The 18,360-nt window shown below is 45.5% G+C and overlaps 1 protein-coding gene across 1 annotated transcript in view; it reads left to right on the forward strand.

Moving 5' to 3' along the window:
* DNAH9 (dynein axonemal heavy chain 9) overlaps positions 1-18,360 on the forward strand; it is a 524,795-nt gene that overhangs the window by 73,004 nt on the left and 433,431 nt on the right. The window contains exons 9-11 of the mRNA XM_025202178.1: positions 938-1,088; positions 5,147-5,261; positions 14,165-14,233. Of these exons, the coding sequence (XP_025057963.1) occupies positions 938-1,088; positions 5,147-5,261; positions 14,165-14,233 (335 nt within the window). The remainder of the gene's footprint in view (positions 1-937; positions 1,089-5,146; positions 5,262-14,164; positions 14,234-18,360) is intronic.

Genomic DNA, 18,360 nt, shown 5'->3' on the forward strand with positions numbered 1-18,360 from the left:
CCATTTTTCCCCTTTCCTTTTCTACCTGTTGTAATGCCTTGGAAGGTTCCCAGAATGGGGTACAAAAATCGGAAGGAAGTTTTATATTCACCCTAGAAGAGCCCCCTAGCAGGGTGAGGCACTCCGTGTGCCCAAACAGACTAAGAACTGGTTGTGGTGAGACCAGAGGGGCCCAGGGAAGCAGGATACCCTGAGGACTGCAGGCAGTCTTAAAAACACAGTGCGGGCCTGCTTGCTGTTCTCTTTTTTTGTTGTTTTTCTGCTCATGACAATAGGAACACCCAGTGGACTGGGTTGGCTGTGAGGGGAGGCAAGGAGCTTGCAGAGCAGAGGACCCCGCACACTGAGGGTTTTTTCCTTTTCTGGGCTTACCTTGATGGTCTTGGGGGGTGAGAGACCAGGGAAGGGGGCCAGAACTTAGACTGGCCAGAGCCTGGACAAAAAAGAGGAAGACTGAGACAGACTGAAGACATGCATGCCTGGTGATCCACCTACTGGGAAAAAGCAGGGGGGCAGGAGAAAGAAAGAAGGGGCAAAGCCTCACACAGCACTGCTTGACTTGGGGCTTGGCACAAGATAGGGAGACAAGGTGCCTATAGCCTAGCCTTAGATTCCTTAAAGACAGCTTCTCAAAGAACATCTTAATTAATACTAAGCTGTGGCAGGTGGGAAGGAGAAAAAGAAAAAGGGGGCCAAACTAGGGGACCAGAGTAGGTAGCCATGTACTGCCCTTTCCCCCACGCCCCTGAGGGGGTGTGCCCAGTTGTTTCTGGAGGAGCACTTTATTACATACAGATTTAATTTTTTTTCCCTTATTGTTCACGGCATTAAGACTTTCTAAGGAAGAAGTTCATAGAGACCAGGGCCTGATGGAGAAGGTGGTACAGTATAATGATTTTGTTGTTGTTGTTGCTTTTCTGTTTATTTCTGTCCCTAGTTGCTGGATATGTTTGGAAGCCTTCTGGAACGTCCACTGATAGCTGCTGATGCTGCTGATAAATATCCTTTGCTCATTACTATGTTTGACAGAGACCTAGAAGATGCTAAAATGATCTACTCTAGTCATATTCAAAAGGAGATGGAGTTAGGTATGCATTTTTACTGGTGCAAAATGATTTGATGAGAAACCAGAGTGAATGACTTTTTCTTTTTCTTTTCTTTTTTAACATTTTGGCTTTTAATTAGAAAATTAAATTGTCATTTTTGAAAGCTGTCCATTGCTTATAACTCTCTATGATGATGTAAATGTTCAGAAAAATCTTTTTTGTCAAAAGGACATTTTCTGTTGAAAATTGCTTCAGGGGAAAATTTGTGGTCAGGACTGTAGAACATCCACTTTAATAGTCAAGAGCTATAAAAATTGTGAAGAAAATAAAGAAATGCATGCATGCATATAAAAATTAAGTAAAATGTATATATTAAAAAAAAATCCTTTTAAATCCACTCTGGAAGTGATGTATAATTAGGTTTATGTCCAAATAAACTGGGACACCCAATAAGCTGGATGTTTCTGCCATCATTGGATACTACCTTCAATATTTAGTGGGACTTGGAGAGAGGTTCACAAAGGCCCTAGATGTTAATTTCTACAATTTTCCCTGTAATTTGCGAATGCACACTATACCAATAGGCAGTCTGTACTATGTATTTTAATCAGTCTATGCCTGACATGTTTGGTTTTCCATATGTAATGATACCAGAAGGACATAGAGTTCTATCATATTGTCAGGATCACAGAGTAGCTTTTTGAATAACACCCCAGATCATACCACCTGAAGGGAATGAACCCTGGGCTTCTTGGTTTAAAAGCATGAGTTTCCGGTGTTTGAATTAAAGCAGATTCTAACCTTTGGTGGCTATGAAAGACTTAAATCCATGTAGACCAGTGGTTCTGTAGCCCAGACTTGAGGCATCCCTGGATGGACTTGAGGGACTCCTTAGAAAATGCTAGCCCTTAGTTTTCAGACTTTTATTTATGTATTTAATTATTTATTTTGACCACAGAATAATAATAGAGCTATTTTTCTGTTGCAAAGAACTCAGAAAGACTACACCTATGGATTTTTAAAAAAAAATTTTTATTTGAAATCTTTGGGTTTATCTTGGGAATTCTGTTTCACCCTGGTTGAGAATCACTGGTACAGGCAACCTCCGCTTATTGCTGTTTCACTTAGCACTATTTCACTATAATGCTTATTTTAAATTGATACCTGATTTCACTTAGCGCTCAGTGAGTTTTGTTATAACACTCATGGTCACCATCTTGGGTCATTAAATACAATTGCAGTTGCCATCTTGGGTCATCAAATACTTCTGGTTTCGCTTAATGCTCGTTTCACTTAATGCTCATTTTTTCAGGAACCAATTAAGAGCGCTAAGCGGGGGTTGCCTGTATAGGCTGCCACTAAGAGAGGATGGCGACTTACAATGTAAGTTTGTGATGGTGCTGTGTAGCAGGGCATTAAGATGTACCTGCTACTTAGGGCTGAAGAATCCTGGCCAGGGAGCTCAGTAGGTCAAGCAGATCTACCCAGCTGCAGGTTGCTAGGGTAACAGCATAAGGAAGTAATTGGCCACACCTGCTGATGTCACTTGACTGGCAGGAGACAGGGTTCTGGGACATATAAGCCCAGGCTGTAGCTAGCAGACACACACACCCTCTCTCTGGCAACTGTGAAGGAGCTCCTGCCCGCCGAAGCTACTTGAGATTTGGTGCTGCCTGCCTAGCTCTCTCAGTACTGCCTGCTCTGCTATCTAGGTGCTACATGACTACAGGGAGTCTCCCAGGCACCTAGAATAGGGGCATGTTACTCTGAGTGGAAGTTTATTCCCTTTAAGGGGCATATCACTGTTGTTATTGTTAGTCTTTAAGTTATTGCCTAGGGGCTTGTGTTTGTGTTCATGTTTACCCCAAAGAATCGGGATGAGGCTGGAAGGGGAGGTTTGAAGACCTTGTTACTGCCTAGAGAGAGGGCATATGATTTGGTAGAGCCCAGTGTCAGGCATAGCGCTAGATGGGCACAGCTGGAAGGGCGCAGCAAGCCCAGAGCACCAGAAGGGCACAACCAGAAGAGCACAGCGAGCCCAGAGCACCAGGAGGGCACAGTTACAGGGGCTCAGTGAACCCAGAGCACCAGGAGGGTGCAGTTACAGTGGCACAGTAAGTCCAGAGCACCAGGAGGGTGCAGTCAGAAGGACTCAGCGAGCCCACAGTGCCAGAGGGGCACAGGTACAGGGTTGGATGAGTCCATAGCACCAGAGGGGTGCATCCAGAGGGGAGCAGCACTCATAGCACCAGAGGAACACAGCTAACGGGGCGCAGAACCAGGTGCTCGGGAGAGAGGCATAGAGTCAGGCATCTGAGAAAAAGGCACAGAAAGCCAGTCACTAGAGAACTCGGTGCCTGTGTGTTACAGAGAGACAGGAGCCAGAGGGCTCAATGCCAGGGGCGTATAGAGTTGATGATGGTAGTAGCACCTGCAAGGCATGGGGCACATGCAGGGGAGGTCGGAGTGTGTATACACTGCCCAGTATAGCTGGGTGCACAAAGGGCAGCCTCCCACCTAATGAACAACTTAATTATTTACTAGCAAGACGTGGCAGGCGAGATAGGCGGGTGGAATGCCCGAGACAGGTGGGTAGGCTGATGCAGAGGTTGGCCTCAGGACAGCCCCCTGTCACATGCTGTAATTACTGTATACTTTCTTTATTTTTTAATGTTCTAGGACAGGAAACAATTATACGTTAAGGAAGAGGTGGGAGTGACGTAGCTATGATGGGGCAGGAATATGCTAGAGGCAAGAATTTTTGTAGGTGATGTCTTTTATTGGACCAACTGCATAGTTAGAATAGACTTAGACTCGTAAATGAAAAATTTTAAAGGATCTTAAATTATAAGTATGGCACATTTTTAGAGTACCTGTATACTGTTATTTACCTCTGATTCCTTGTTTGATGATTGCAAAGACATAATACGTCTTTTTTTATGCCAACTGAAAGAGGCAAGTGAAAAAACAGTGTGTCTAGCATTGGATAAAATATGGGGAATGAAATCTGGGCTCCCTTGCAGTCAATGTCAGAACAGCTAGGAGGGTCTGATCTCATCTCTGGTATATATTTTGCAAATGGTTTTAAAACAATGCAAAGATTTGGTGGCATTTTGTAAAAGATGTACATATGCTCAGTCCTGTGCTGCTCCAGATTTGTACACTTAGCTTTCAGCAATGCCGCTGCTGCCACTGTGTCTTAATTGCCAGCACAGTGTAAGGTTTCTGTGCGTCAGAAAGGCTTGTAAATTTCCTAGCGCTGGATGCAAGTCAGCTGCAAGCCAGGGGATCAAGCAACCTGCTTAGTCAAAGAAAATCTGTTTCATATAAAATTGGAGGCACAGACAATTACAATATGCAGTGGCATCTGGCAATGCTAGGTAATGGCAATTCTTTCAGCATTTGTTGACTTCACTATGGCTGCTTCCAGATGTGGAAACCACCCCCAAAACGGCACTTTAAACTTGGTGTGCTTCCGCACTGAGCCTAGCACATTCCCAGAAGAGGTATCACGTTAGTTGGACCCAGCTAGCTGAATGTCTGTATAGATCACACACTTCAGTGGGGCACTTTTATCTAACAACTGATTGAATCAGCTAATTGATAAATGCACCAAAAAGCCCTTCTAAAGCACCTGATCTATACAGATGCTGGGTCAAAGTAACGTGCTGCTGCTTCCAATAAAGAGTGTATCCCCCAGCACAACACGTCCGTCAGTGCCCATTGTTAAACAGAATCTTTGGATAGGTTGAACTGTGGTCCGTTATCAATACAAATCTCTCCTGGGACTCCATGTTACAAATACAGACTTCCTGTGATATTGCTATGTCATCATCACCAGCAGCATTCATTATTAACAAAACAGAGCAAAAGATTTCAACAGAAATCTTTAGGGTTTTCCTAGCAAGCTGTTAAATTCTCTCTCTGCCTCGGAGACTACATCAATATATCAGAATGCTTTGTTTAAAGAGAAATGCTAGGGAATCACTGAAATATTATACAGGTAAGTTACTGTCAACAGAATCTTTGCAGTCAGAGACCATGTAAGTGTAGAGTTTAGTAATAAATACCTTCAAATCCTCTCTAATTTTCTTCCCCAGGCTACGCCCCTGTACACAGGAACATGCCATTAGTTGCTGGGGCTTTGCGTTGGACTCAGGAACTGAGAGACCGGATCCAACTTCCATTCAGTAATTTTAGGCACATCACACATATGTATGTATCTTTATCACAGATAACCATTTTAGATCTAACTACTAGATAAAAATAACTTATCATATGGAAAAGTAAAATGGACTTCTGATGTGGAGAAGCAGTTATAGTTGTGGTTTCAGCTTTCATGAAGTCATATTTTTATAAACTTATTCATTGGATTTGTTTTGAAGTGGTGGTAAGGTACAGTGGGAGAATACATAGGATTTTCAGCTTTCACATTGGCCTTAGGTTGTCAGCAAAAATTATTGGACATCTTCCCACTATGATATACAATGGTTTGGCCTGCATTCTCTGCTCACAAGTAGTTTAAGACTAGAATTATAAGGGATGCTTCAAGTTTGTGAAGGGCAAAGACCTGCTGGATTGTATTAGATTGAGATGGACTGGCAGAGCTTTGTGGAGTTTCAAGAACTGGAATAGCGGGAGTCTGGAACTGAAGAGTATTTTTACATGTTCTCCAGGGTATTTTTACTTTGGTTTGGGATGCAACACCAGATGAGCCACATTAATTAAAAGCACCTGCGCATTATGTGTGTCACCAGCCCTGCATGTCCCTGTGCTGAAAAAATGGCGGTGGGGCACTTTGAACTGAAGTTCATTGAAAGTGTTTTATTTCAAAGCGCCCCATTGCCATTTTTTCAACACAGGGACGCAAAGGGATGCTGATACACGGGACTTGGAAGGCTGCTGGTGCACATCAATTTTTGTGCTCCAGCAGACTTGATTAATCTAGTCTGCTCTGATGCACTGGATTTCCAGCACATCAGAGCAGGCTCCCCGCACCTCTATATGAGCCCAAAGTGCCCAGGCAGAACTTTTTACCAGGTAATTTGTTCAGATCACAAGCAAATTAGAAGAATTAAAAGCAGTCTTTTTCACATATAAAGGCTGTCACAGGATGGAGTCCTCCTACAGGATGGCCGTGATCTCCTCAAGGCCCCCTTACCCTGCCAAGTTGGCCCAATGGGCACCCTCGATTCTCGCCTGCCATGTCTTTGATGGTAAATATATAGTAGGGAGGCTGTGTTTATGTCACCTTGGACACAGTTTTGCTGTGCTCTTTGACCCTGTGGGCTCCTGAACCCCTTGTAGGTCCCGTTCTGCAATGGGTGTTTCAGGACACCCTAGCCTTATGGGCTGTGTGTGGCTCCAACCATCCCTTTACCACGCCCCAAGCCTCGCAGATGATACCAACGTTGTTTGGTCTGGGCCTTGTTGTAATTTGGCCCCCTTGTCCTCCCTGGGCTCTCCGCGGCCCCATCTTGCTCTGCGCCTCACTGGCGCCTGGGCTCTCCACAGCCCCTGTCTCACTCTGCACCTTCACTGGCCCCGGGCTCTCTGTGGCCCCTGTTTCGCTCCGTGCCTCACTGGCACCTGGGTTCTCTGCAGCCCCTGTCTCGCTCTGCGCCTCACTGGCGCTCGGGCTTTCTGCGGCCCTGTCTTGCACTGCGCCTTCACTGGTGCTCGGGTCGGTACACCCCCAAATGCTGCACCCTCTGTGGCGCTGGGGTTGGTGCACCCCCAGTGCTGCGCCCTCTGTGGCACTGGGGTCAGTGCACCCCCAAATGCTGTTCCCTCTCTGGCGCTGGGGTCGGTGCACCTCCAATGCTGTGCCCTCTCTGGCTCTGGGGTCAGTGCACCCCCCAATGCTGTGCCCTCTCTGGCGCTGCGGTCCCCAAGCTGCCATGGGTCCCCTATGAGGCCTCCTCGTTCCCCTAATAGCCTCCCTCAAACCATTGGTAAACAAAATACAAGACCCTGGGCTATAACATAAATTTCAGCCGCCCAGCTATAACCTCATTCAAACTGCACTGGGGTGCTCTGTCCCTCACCAGTATTAGAGGCTGTACCTGCAGTCAGGCCTCTCCCTTTTGCTTGCTCTGGGAGAACTCCTTCCCCCTTGGCTGCTGACAGGGAACTGCCATCCTGACCTCAGCCCTGGGGTTTATATGTGAGCCAGGCCCTGCCCCTTCTGGTCAGCTGACTGCTGGCAGGTGTGGGTCACTAGCTCACTCTGGTTGCACTGATAACCAGCAGCTGGAGCTCCCCAGTCACTGCTAGGGCTCTTTCCCCAGCAGTTTCCAATGCTTAAAGGGAGCAGGACACGTAAGTGCTCTGTGACAAAGGCAAATATGAAAAAGCCCGTGATCTGTTTATGTAAGCATATTTCTTGTTTATTATAAGCCATCTGAGAAAAATACACTATACATGTGCTGTTTCCATACCCTAGAGCACCATGACTGTTTCTAGACCAGGGGCAGGCAAAATACGGCACATGGGCCAAATGCAGCATGCCAGGCCTTTCTATCCAGCCCTTGGGGCCCCTAAAAAATTTAGAAAATTAATATTTATCTGTACCTGGCTGCCTGTCAAAGATGACAGGAGCTCGGGGCAGTGGGACCCAGGGGAAGCTGCCGGCAGGATCAAATGGCTGCAGAAGCAAGGCCCGGTGTCCCTGCCCTCTGCTCCCCACAGCCAGAAGCCCTGTGAAGGGTGGAGCCCTGGCTTGGAGGAGCGCTAAGGGGGAGGTTCTGCTTGCCATGGTGGGCGTTGGTGGGCAAATCCTCCCCTTCTACACATGCCACAACCCTCTCCAGCCATCCTCTCCCCACACACTCACAGCCCCCTGCAACCCCATACCCACCCACACCACATATCCACACGCACACCTACATGCTCCCCCACACCCACATCCACCCCCCCCCTACAAAATACAGGAGTAAGACTTCATTTTAAGCTATTGTGCAATCACCTCCATGTACACAACACAAACACTTGTAAATCACGACAGAACCATTTTTTGAAATCAAATAATGCATTTTGTAGTAAATATTTGATTTTTAGAATATAATTTAGTATTTTTCTCATTCCGAGATGGCAAACCCTTGCTGAAAGGGGTATCTCTGGGGTGTCAAGGGGTGGGACTTCCGGTCCCAAGATGGTGACCAAGCAGCAGGGCACCTGTCAAGGGGTGGGGCTACCCTTGCGGCCCTTGATGGCTTGCTAAAACTCGGTAAGCGGCCCTCTGTCCAAAATAATTGTCTGCCCCTCTTCTAGACGCACCTGATAAACCAAAAAAAAAAAAAAATCAAAAGACCAATAAAACATGTAATAATTGAGTGATATTATGGTTTTGGTTTATGAAAGTTGAAAGAAATCCATCAGCATGACTTTGGAACTCAGAGAAAATCTGATTGCTTACTGGAAAGAGATGCTTTTTATGCTTTCCTTGAAGATATGTTATTTCCATTGCTATGTACTGCCACTATATAAACATCTTAAATATACTATTATTATCTAATAATAAAGATGCTGGCATGGTGAAAATAGGCTATATATGTAGGGCAGCAGGGCTCCCGAGTCCATTACATTGTATTGGAATTTTAGTAGAACATGCTGTGAAGGATGGCCAGATTTGCATTTTAGGCAGATTATCCTCACTTTATTTAACTCAGCTAATAACCTGCCCTCCAGTTGTGGGTGAGAGGATATTTGAAGCTTGAAAGAATTAAAAAACAAGATTTAAAAAGGGAGGAAGACAGGCTGGGTTAGGCTACTGGAAATAGGATAAGATCTGCACGTTGCTGAGATCTGACCTAGTGATGTTTATATGTCAATATCATTACTGTAGGGTGACTACAGTGTTCTTTGCAAACTTCCTGTGAAGGATGTGTATGATGGGGAATGGCTTTTCAGTTCACTAGTACTCTGCATGAAAATTTGTCTGCTCCTGTACAAAAATGTTCATGTTTTCATTGAAAACTCCAAACCTAAAATATTTTTCATAAAATCTGAAAATTTTTGAAGAAAGAAAATCCACAGGAACAAAAATCAGTACTTGCAATCTCATCTGAGTTACTAGCAGCCAGTTTGCTCTAAAACTAGCATCCTGCAGGCCCAGATGCCCTTGAGACCTGAATTTACCTTACCAGGAAAGTGTCTTTAGGACACATTGGGCGTGTCTACACATGCCTCTTTTAAGCGCGCTTAGGCTAGAATTGCCATTTTTAAGGCGCATTAAGGGTGCATAGATTCATAGTTGTAGGGTCGGAAGGGACCTTGCAGATCTTCTAGTCTGACACCCTGACCTGGGCAGGAGAGAAAACTGGGCTCAAATGACCCCAACTAGGTAATCATCAAGACTCCTCTTAAAGACCCCCAAGGTAGGAGTCAGCACTACTTCCCTTGGAAGTTGGTTCCAGATCCTAGATGTTTACATGTGTGCACCCTTAATGCACCTTATAAATCAGGGGTGGGCAAGATGCAGTCCGCGGGCTGGATGCAGCCCACCAGGCCTTTCTATCTGGTCTGCGGGGCCCCTAAAAAAAATTTAGAAAATTTATATTTATCTGCCCCTGACTGCCTGTCATGTGGCCCCCGATGGCTTGGCAAAACTCGGTAAGCGGCCCTCCACACAAAATAATTGCCTGCATAAAGCAGGTATCCAATTTAGGTGCCACTAGCTAAGTCGTATTAGCACAAGTGTAGATGTGCTTATGCTCATTAGTGCGGTGTGCGTCAATGGATACACACACACTGCATCTATGTGCATTAGTGCATCTGCATGTACACTAACTCAATGTAGCTATTCGCACCTAAATTTAATGCTCGTTAATGCACATTAGCATTCCCATGGGTAGATGCATGCCTTAATGCACCTTAACTAAAGGCGTATTAAGTTTAGGTGTGCATAAATACACGTGTAGACGTGCCCATTTGGTAGATTTCTGTTTTCCTTTATTTACCTAAATGGCATTAACCCAGCTGCATAAGTGGCTTTTCTGGTGCTTATGAACCATTTGCTATTCTATTGTCTCTGCACAGTGAATGCATGCATCTACTTACATATGTCCATATACAAAAGTATCTGGTATCTCATACATGTTTTCAGCATGCTGGTTCTAACACTTGTGAATGTTTCTGCTGTCTGTTCAGTTTGAGACACTGCAGTATTTGTTATTGTGTATGTATGTACTAATGCAGGTAGTTTTCCTAATGTAATCCTGCAATGCTCTATCCTCCTGTCCTGATGTGGGGCAACATTGGCTCTCTCATGTAAGACCTTGTAAGTGGGTTGCTTAGCTTGCTCCCTTCTTCAGGCAGGTTTGCTCCCTGAGAAGCTCCTCAGCCAGGCCTGCCAAGCAAAGCAGTCTTTTAAACAAACAAAGAAAACAAAATCCTTCTCTTCTTTCCCAAATACAAGGAGGTGAACCTGTTTTGCTTTGGCCCCTCCTTGCAACATGCTGTTCCACTCATAGCTTACTTCCTCCTCCTCTTCTGAGAGCTTTTAATGCTCCCAGAAGTTACTCCCTCTTTATCCAAATGCTCTGCAGTTGTGCTTTCTCAACAGGGCAGACTGTTCCTTCTTCAAGGGACAGACCACCCTGTCACATTCCTACTCCTCCTGCTTATGCACATTCCAAAGTGTTTTCTCCACTCTCCGCTTTGTAGATGAGAGAGATGCCTCTCTTTGATCTGTCCATTTTAATGATCCTAACTGACAGACTAACCTAGAGTTCAGGAAGTTCTTGCACCCCATGATGTCTGTTATAAGAACATATGGAGTGCTTAAAACCAATTTCAGGCGTTACTGTGCAGACAATCCAGGGGTATGCTCAGAGTTACCATATAACAAAGCCCTTAGCTTTTTCAGAAGTTAGGCTAAATGACAGCATAATGTCTTCAGTTTGTGACCCAATAAGAGATACAGGAGTTGATAAACTCCTGCTCTGGGTTGTTTTTCAGGATGGAAGCTCACCTAAATCATTCAAATCTTTGTCTTCCATTCTGTTCAGTTCTTACCTGCCTCAAAGGTGAATTGTTCTGGAACTAATATCTGATAGGCAGGATCCCAAGTGCCTAGAGCCAAAGCTCATATCTGGTTTCTTTGTGAATCACGCAGAACTTGTTCTCAGTTTTGTCCTCAGGTTTTCCATTATGAGCCTCATGCTCCCACCATGTAATGTTTGCTTCTCTAGGGGGAATAAGCTTACTCCAGGACAAACAACAGAACAGTAACTCCAAGTAAAGAGGGGAAGGGTGCAGCATTATTGCAATTCCACTCAGTACAGCTATGCAGCTATTAATCTTCTCTACCTACTAGACCTCAGCAATTGATTCTCAATATCAGGACAACTGCACTCAAGTGACCCCTGGCTGGAGCACAGATGCATAGATTAGATTTTACTGTACATCTCTGATGTAGGTTTCCTTTCTGGAAAGTAGTTTGGGATTCACTTTTAGGGTATAATACTTTTGTTTTAAAGTTTGAAGGCAATCCGTGAATCAATGTACAACTCAGTAATTCTTAAATATAAAACTTGTGAATTTTTACCCCACCTCACTTTTTTTTGGCTGTCTAGATTAGGGGCGGGTGATTATTTTGGGCGAAGGGCAGCTTATTGAATTTTGGCAAGCCATCGAGGGCTGCATGACAGGCAGCCCAGGACAGATTAATATTAATTTTCTAAATTTTTTTAGGGATCTCGTGGGCCAGTTAGAATCGCTTGGCAGGTCACATCTGGCCCCCGGGGTGCATTTTGCCTACCCCGGTGTAGATTAACAAAGGTAAAACTATAAAAATTAATTTTCAGAGCTTGCAAAAATGTAAATATGAGCTAAACAAAGGGAGAGGCTAAATTATAAGTTCCACATTAAAAGAATTACTTACAAAACCTGCCCCTGTTTGATAAAGTGATCCAGAATTTTTAAAAATGCAGAGCTGGGTGAATATGTAAGGAATATGCAATACCAAGTGCCTGTGCATGCCCCAGCAACACATGGGATACTTAACATCAAAATTTTTATTCATTATTATTCTATGAGGAGAAAGTCCAAATTTATCTTTCTTCTACAGTAACCAATGGATAACAAACAATAAATGAAAGAAAAACACTAAAAACCACTGTGTGTTATGTGTGCATGCACACTGTACTGCTGTTTGGTAGTGAATAAACTGCTTAGCAGCTTCAAGGTCCCTGATACTCCTTTTATTCTTGAATCAATTTAGCATAGATTGAATCCACCATCTCTGGAGCCTCTGGATGAACTCAGTGTGCTTGTTTTGTTTTGATCTGTGGGCTTTTTTTCCCATTCCCTCAGCAGGCTCTCAGTGAAGGACAGACTTTACTCTGGTTGAAAGAAAAGTCATCTGAATTCCCTGAAAAGTCATCTGCCAGCGAGAACCAAAGCTCACCCAGCCCTGATCAGTGTTTTTAATATGACCGTCCCTTCCAGTCTACCAGACCCTACTCCTGTTCACAGAGAGTTCTCTCCAAACACTCCCCTTTGGGCCCAGCTACCACACACCCTCCACCCTGGTTGCTAGGATAGTGTCCACCCTTTCCAGCTCAGTGGTACACTCAACGTGGCTGTCAGCCACCACCATTTCCCATTATGCATTCTTAAGAGGGACTCACTTACCTTCCCAAGATGGATGTATTTTCAAAAGTTCCCTCATATAGTACAAGGAGGTTACAAGTACATCACTTAAATATGGTCAAGCTCAGAAGGAGCTGAGGAAATTTGTGAACATTGCAGAGTATTCCCATTTTTGCAGGGGCATGCAAACAGACAAGAGTTCAGGACTCGAAAGCTTTTCTAAGCTGCAGGAGTGTGGGTTGTAACCGTGTTGGTCTAAGGATACAGGCAGGCAAGGTTCTTTGAGTAAATATGATATCTTTTATTAGACCAGCTCAAAACTTAGCCTTTCTAAACTGCAAAACTCTATTAGACCAGGTGCTTTAACACTGCTGTTCAGTATGTAAATGTATTTAACTTAAACCTGAGCAGTTATTGATAGAAAAACAGGGCTGGAAGGGACCTCATGTCCAACCTCTGACTCAGAGTAGAGTCATCCCTGTCTAAAGTGTTGTAGAGAATTGTTTGTCTAACCTATCCTTAGAAATTTCCAAGAATGGAGATTGAATAGCCTTTGTGGGTAGCCTATTCCAATGCTTAATTGTACTCATAGTTAGAAAGTTCTTAATATTCAACCTAAATTTCCCCTTCTGCAATTTGACATGCTTTCTCCTAGTCCTATACTTGGTGGCTGCAGAGAATGGTCTATCACCATTTAATGTATGGTATTCCTACAGGTATTTGAAGACATATCAAGTCTCACCTCAGTTTTCTTTTCCCCAGACTAAATAATACCAGTTCTTTTAATCTTTCTTTAATAGGTTATGCTTTTTAGATATCTAATCATTTTTGTTGCTGCTGCTGCTGTTATTGTTGTTCTCTGGACACTCTAATTTATTCATATCTTTCTTGAAAAATGATACCCAAACATTGGACACAGTCCTCTGGGTCAGGCCTCACTAGTGTTGAATAGTGGGAAAATCACCTCCCTTTATTTGAAAATCATGTTGATTAATACAGCTCACTATGCTGTTGGCTCTTTTTGCAAAAGAAGTACACTTTTAGCTCATATCTAACTTATGGCCCAGTTCCTTTTCTGTAGTACTGTAGACTAACCAGTCATTCCTGGTTTTGATCTGTGCTTGGTTCTTTTCTGTCCCAAGTCAGGGCTGTGCACTTGTCTTTATTTGATTGAATTCTGGAACATTTCTCCAGTTTATTACAGTCATTTTGAATTGTAAACCTATCTTTCAGTGTCTGCAACTCCAACTTGGTTAACAATATTGAAACAGTTAAGAGAGGATAGAAACATAACCAATTATTATTAATAATATTACAGTTGCACTGCCTGCAGAGCTTGAATGTGCTTGCATTTCAGTCTTTGAGATTACAGCTACATAGATGTATCTTTAAATGTTAAATGTGAAGGCATGAAATTCTCTTTTACAGAATTCCCAAAGTTTTAAAAAACTGTTTAAAGTGCTTAGCTAAGCTGCAGTTTTCTTTCAGTGTATAACACTTCTTGTATTCAATTGTGTTTACAGATGCATGGAATCTGTTGAAGGAAAAAGAATGAAACAGAAGTATCAAGATATAATACAATTGCTAGAAAGGTAGGTGTTCCTTCAATAACTGCCTTTCTTATGGATTTTCAAAGGCCACACATCCCAACAGTATCTGAGTACTGTACTTAGACATTCCAATTAGCAGCAGTGGACTTTGGAACAGAATTCTAACTTTCAGTCAATTTGTTTTTATGTTATTAATCTTACTTTATCTCTAATCCCTGTAATCACAGTATTAGCCTTTTAGTGATGAAAAACACTATGTTATTTTGGTTTTCATTTACTTGTTCCTTTGGAAGTTTGTATTTGGTAGATGAACACTGGAGAATCTTATTTTAATCAGTTTCCAGGAAATTTGATGCTATCCTCATTAAAGACTCTTTTATGTTAATGAGAAGAGTCTTCTAATGGATGATGGAAAATAAAGTAGAAATTTTAATTACTGTATAACTTAAGGTAGTAAATATTCCCAAAAAAGACATTTTAGGATGAACTCTGAAGCTGTGAACATATGTTAAATCCATAATGTTACAAAAACGGGGTGTCTGTGTATTCACAACAACTATAGCAGGGGTGGGCAAAATACGGCTCATGGGTCGAATCTGGCCTACCAAGGGATTTTATCTGGCTTATGACAGGTGTCTCAGCCCCACCCAGCCAAGGTGCAGGGGACAGCCTGGGCTGTGGTGCATGCAGCCATCCCGTTGCCCTCGGGTGTGCAGTGGGTCTGGGGTGTCATGGCAGCTGGTCTCAGCTTTCCAGCAGTCCTGGTGGTGGCGATTCCTTGCGGCTGCCACTGCTAGCATCACTGGTGCCTCCAGACACAGCCCCGCTGCCCAGGCACCTTGGCCTGTCTGTCTTGCACCCACCACCAGGGGTCCTGGATAGAGCGGGCAGGTGGATTCTCCATGGACACCAACCCAGGACTTGTGCAGGTATGGTGCACTCAGCTGAATGGATAGAATGGAGCTGTGGGTGGGTGGGGAGTGGTGTCTGGGAACAGGACACATGGGGCTGGGACCTTGTGGCAGTGACAGTGTGGAGCCTGGAGCAGAGCCACAATCCACTGCCCACATGTCCCTGCGTTGGGTGATGGTTCCGCAGGTAGGGTCACGCTGGGAGTGGATTACAGCTCTGCCCCAGGCCCCAGCCCCATGCTGTCACTGCCCCAAGATCCTGGCTCCAGCCCTGGGTGGCTCCATCCCATCCACCTGGGTGAGTGTGCCTTTCCTGCATGGGTCCTGGGCGGGTCTCCGTGGAGACTCTAGGACTGGGACCAGAATCTCCAGACAGTGACAGCATGGGGCTGGGCTCCAGGGCCCAGCCACTTACGGAGTTTTGGTAAGCTGTCATGGAGGGGGAGGGGGGATGATGACCCAGCCCATAACAGCTCACCAAATCTTCTTCAGTGGCTTTCCAGCCCAAATAATTGCCTACCCCTGAACTGTAGAGACACAAAAATGGTAGATCCACCAGGAAAACGTTCCCCTTTCAAAGAGGAATTTCTCTCTAGACCTGTGTTTTGTTGCACCATATGACAGTTGCATGTAGTTCTGTAGTTGGGTCTTCTAGTCCTCCAGCACTCTCTTTTCTCTTTCCATATGGGTGAGAAGGAGGGGGAATGACTGATTCTTTTAGGGCTTTGGCACAGGTTACCTTTAACATGTCATAAAGGCATTTAAAATGAGAGCAGTCATTAATTAAGGGGTGTTAAGACACCATAAGTACCCTCTAAGGGCATTTATACTCGTGATATGGGAGTGTGTGTGTGTGTGTGTGTGTGTGTGTGTGTGTGTGGGGAGGGGGGTGCTTTAAGTAGAGTGGCTCCGAGAGCCGTTCTAATTAAAGCATCTGGAGTGTCACCTGTGTCAGTGTCCTTGTGCTGAAAATTGGTGACGGGGCCATTTTAACTAAAGCTCATCAAACAAACTTTAGTTAAAACACCCACGCCAACCACTTTTCAGCTGGGGGACACTAATACATATGACACTGGAGTCTTTTGGAGCATGGTAATTACCATGCTCCAGCAGACTTGATAAATTGAGTATGCTACAACATGCTGTAATTAGAGCGCATCGGAGCAGCCTCTTTGCTCATGTATAGGTGCTCCAAATGTTTCAGAGATATGCCACTACAGCTACAGCTGAGGTTTATCTTTGATTTGTTTTGCCCAGATTATTCCAGGGTATTGTATGGATCAGGGGAGGCCAAAATATAGTCCATGGGCTGTATCTGACCCTCTAGCCATTTTATCTGGCCTGCAAGGCCTCTAAAAAGTTTTAAAAATTGTTATCTGCCTGTGGCTACCTGTCTAAGATGCCAGCGGTTGCAGGACCCAGGAGGAGCTGGCGGCAAGACCCAGGGACAGCAGGACTCAGCAGCAAGGCCCACCTGGCCCTGCCTCATCTCCAGCCCCCAACTGGAATCCTCTGCCTAGCAGAGGCTTCTGGGCTAGCGACCCCGGGGCTGTTCTCCCACCCTCCCTCTGTCCAGGAGGTCAAACTCAGCTACAGACAAGGGGAGGGGCTGGGCTGGTTTCTGGCCATGCAGCCGGAAACCATGTGGTGCCACAGCAGCAGGCAGCGGAGTCGGATGGATTGGCGGCTGCTGGCAGGAAGTGGTGGTGGCAGCAAGCAGGCAGGTGGGAGTTCAGGAACAGCTGGGCAGGAGCATGGGACCTGCACCAGTACCTCGGGGCCAGAGCCAGTGTGGGTGTAGGGCAGGGCGGCAGGAGTGTGGAACCTGGGCTAGCAGGAGCTGTATGAAGTTGGGTCAGGCTGCACCATCAGGGAGAGGGGAAGCTGGCCCAGCTCCATGGGGCCCCTGCCATCTTGGGCCCCGTGTTCCTGCTGCCCCACCCTGGATCCCTGCCAGCTTTGGCTTTGGGGCGCTGGCACATGCCCCATGCTCCTGCCCAGCTATTGCTATACTCCTGCCCACCTGCCACTTCTCCCTCCCTGCCTGCTATGACTGCTGCTGCCTCTTCTCCACATACCCCTACACACTCTCTTGCTGCTCCAGCACTATGTGGTTCCTGGCTGCATGGCTGAGACCACAGAATGCAGCAGGAGCCATCTTGGCTTGGTCCCCGCAATTCCCAGCTGTGTCCATGCAGTACTGGCTAGGCTGGGCTGGCTCATTTTGTGTTCTGCAGCCTCAGCGGTGGGTGGGAAGGTAGGAAAGCATCAGGAGAAGGGCAGTGGTGGCAGGAGGTGGAAGAGTAGTGGCAGCAAGTGGGTGGGCAGGAGTGTGGGGCCCGTGTCAGTGTCCTGGGGCCAGGGGCAACAGTAGTGTGGAGTCTGGGCTGATAGGGGCTCTGCCTGCTGTGGCCTGTGAGTGCCCCGAGTCCTCACTGCCAGCTGCTGCTGTTCGTGGCAGGGTCTGTGGGTAATGAGGGAGGGGGTATGTGTTTGTAGGGGTGTCTCACATGCACACCTCACCATACACATGTACCCACACTCCCCCTCAGACCACCATACACACACACACACACACACACACAGACACCCACCAGCCACCCTCTCCCTCCACACACACAACCCCCCACAAACCCCACACACATATCCACACATATGTACAGCCCCCCACACCCCACATACATCCACACCTCTACCCCCACATACATCCACAGCCCCCACAAACCTATACTCACCCTCCCCTACAATATACAAGAGTAAGATTTCATTTTAAGCTAATATACAATCACTTCTATGTATACTACAAAAACATTGAAATCAGGACAAAAATATTTTTTTTAATCAAATTAATGAATATCTCTTCAATATCTTCATCAGTGACTTGGATGAGGGAGCAAAGTGTACTCTGTCCAAGTTTGCAGATGACACAAAACTGTGGGGAGAAGTGGACACGCAGGAGGGCAGGGAACAAATACAAGCAGACCTGGACAGGTTGGACATATGGGCAGAAAACAACAGAATGCAGTTCAACAAGGAGAAATGCAAAGTGCTGCACCTAGGGAGGAAAAATGTCCAGCACACCTACAGCCTAGGGAATGACCTGCTGGGTGGCACGGAAGTGGAAAGGGATCTTGGAGTCCTAGTGGACTCCAAGATGAACATGAGTCGGCAGTGTGACGAAGCCATCAGAAAAGCCAATGGCACTTTATCGTGCATCAGCAGATGCATGACGAATAGGTCCAAGGAGGTGACACTTCC

Source organism: Alligator sinensis, unplaced genomic scaffold, assembly GCF_000455745.1.
Source record: "Alligator sinensis unplaced genomic scaffold, ASM45574v1 scaffold77_2, whole genome shotgun sequence".
Taxonomy (NCBI): domain Eukaryota; kingdom Metazoa; phylum Chordata; order Crocodylia; family Alligatoridae; genus Alligator; species Alligator sinensis.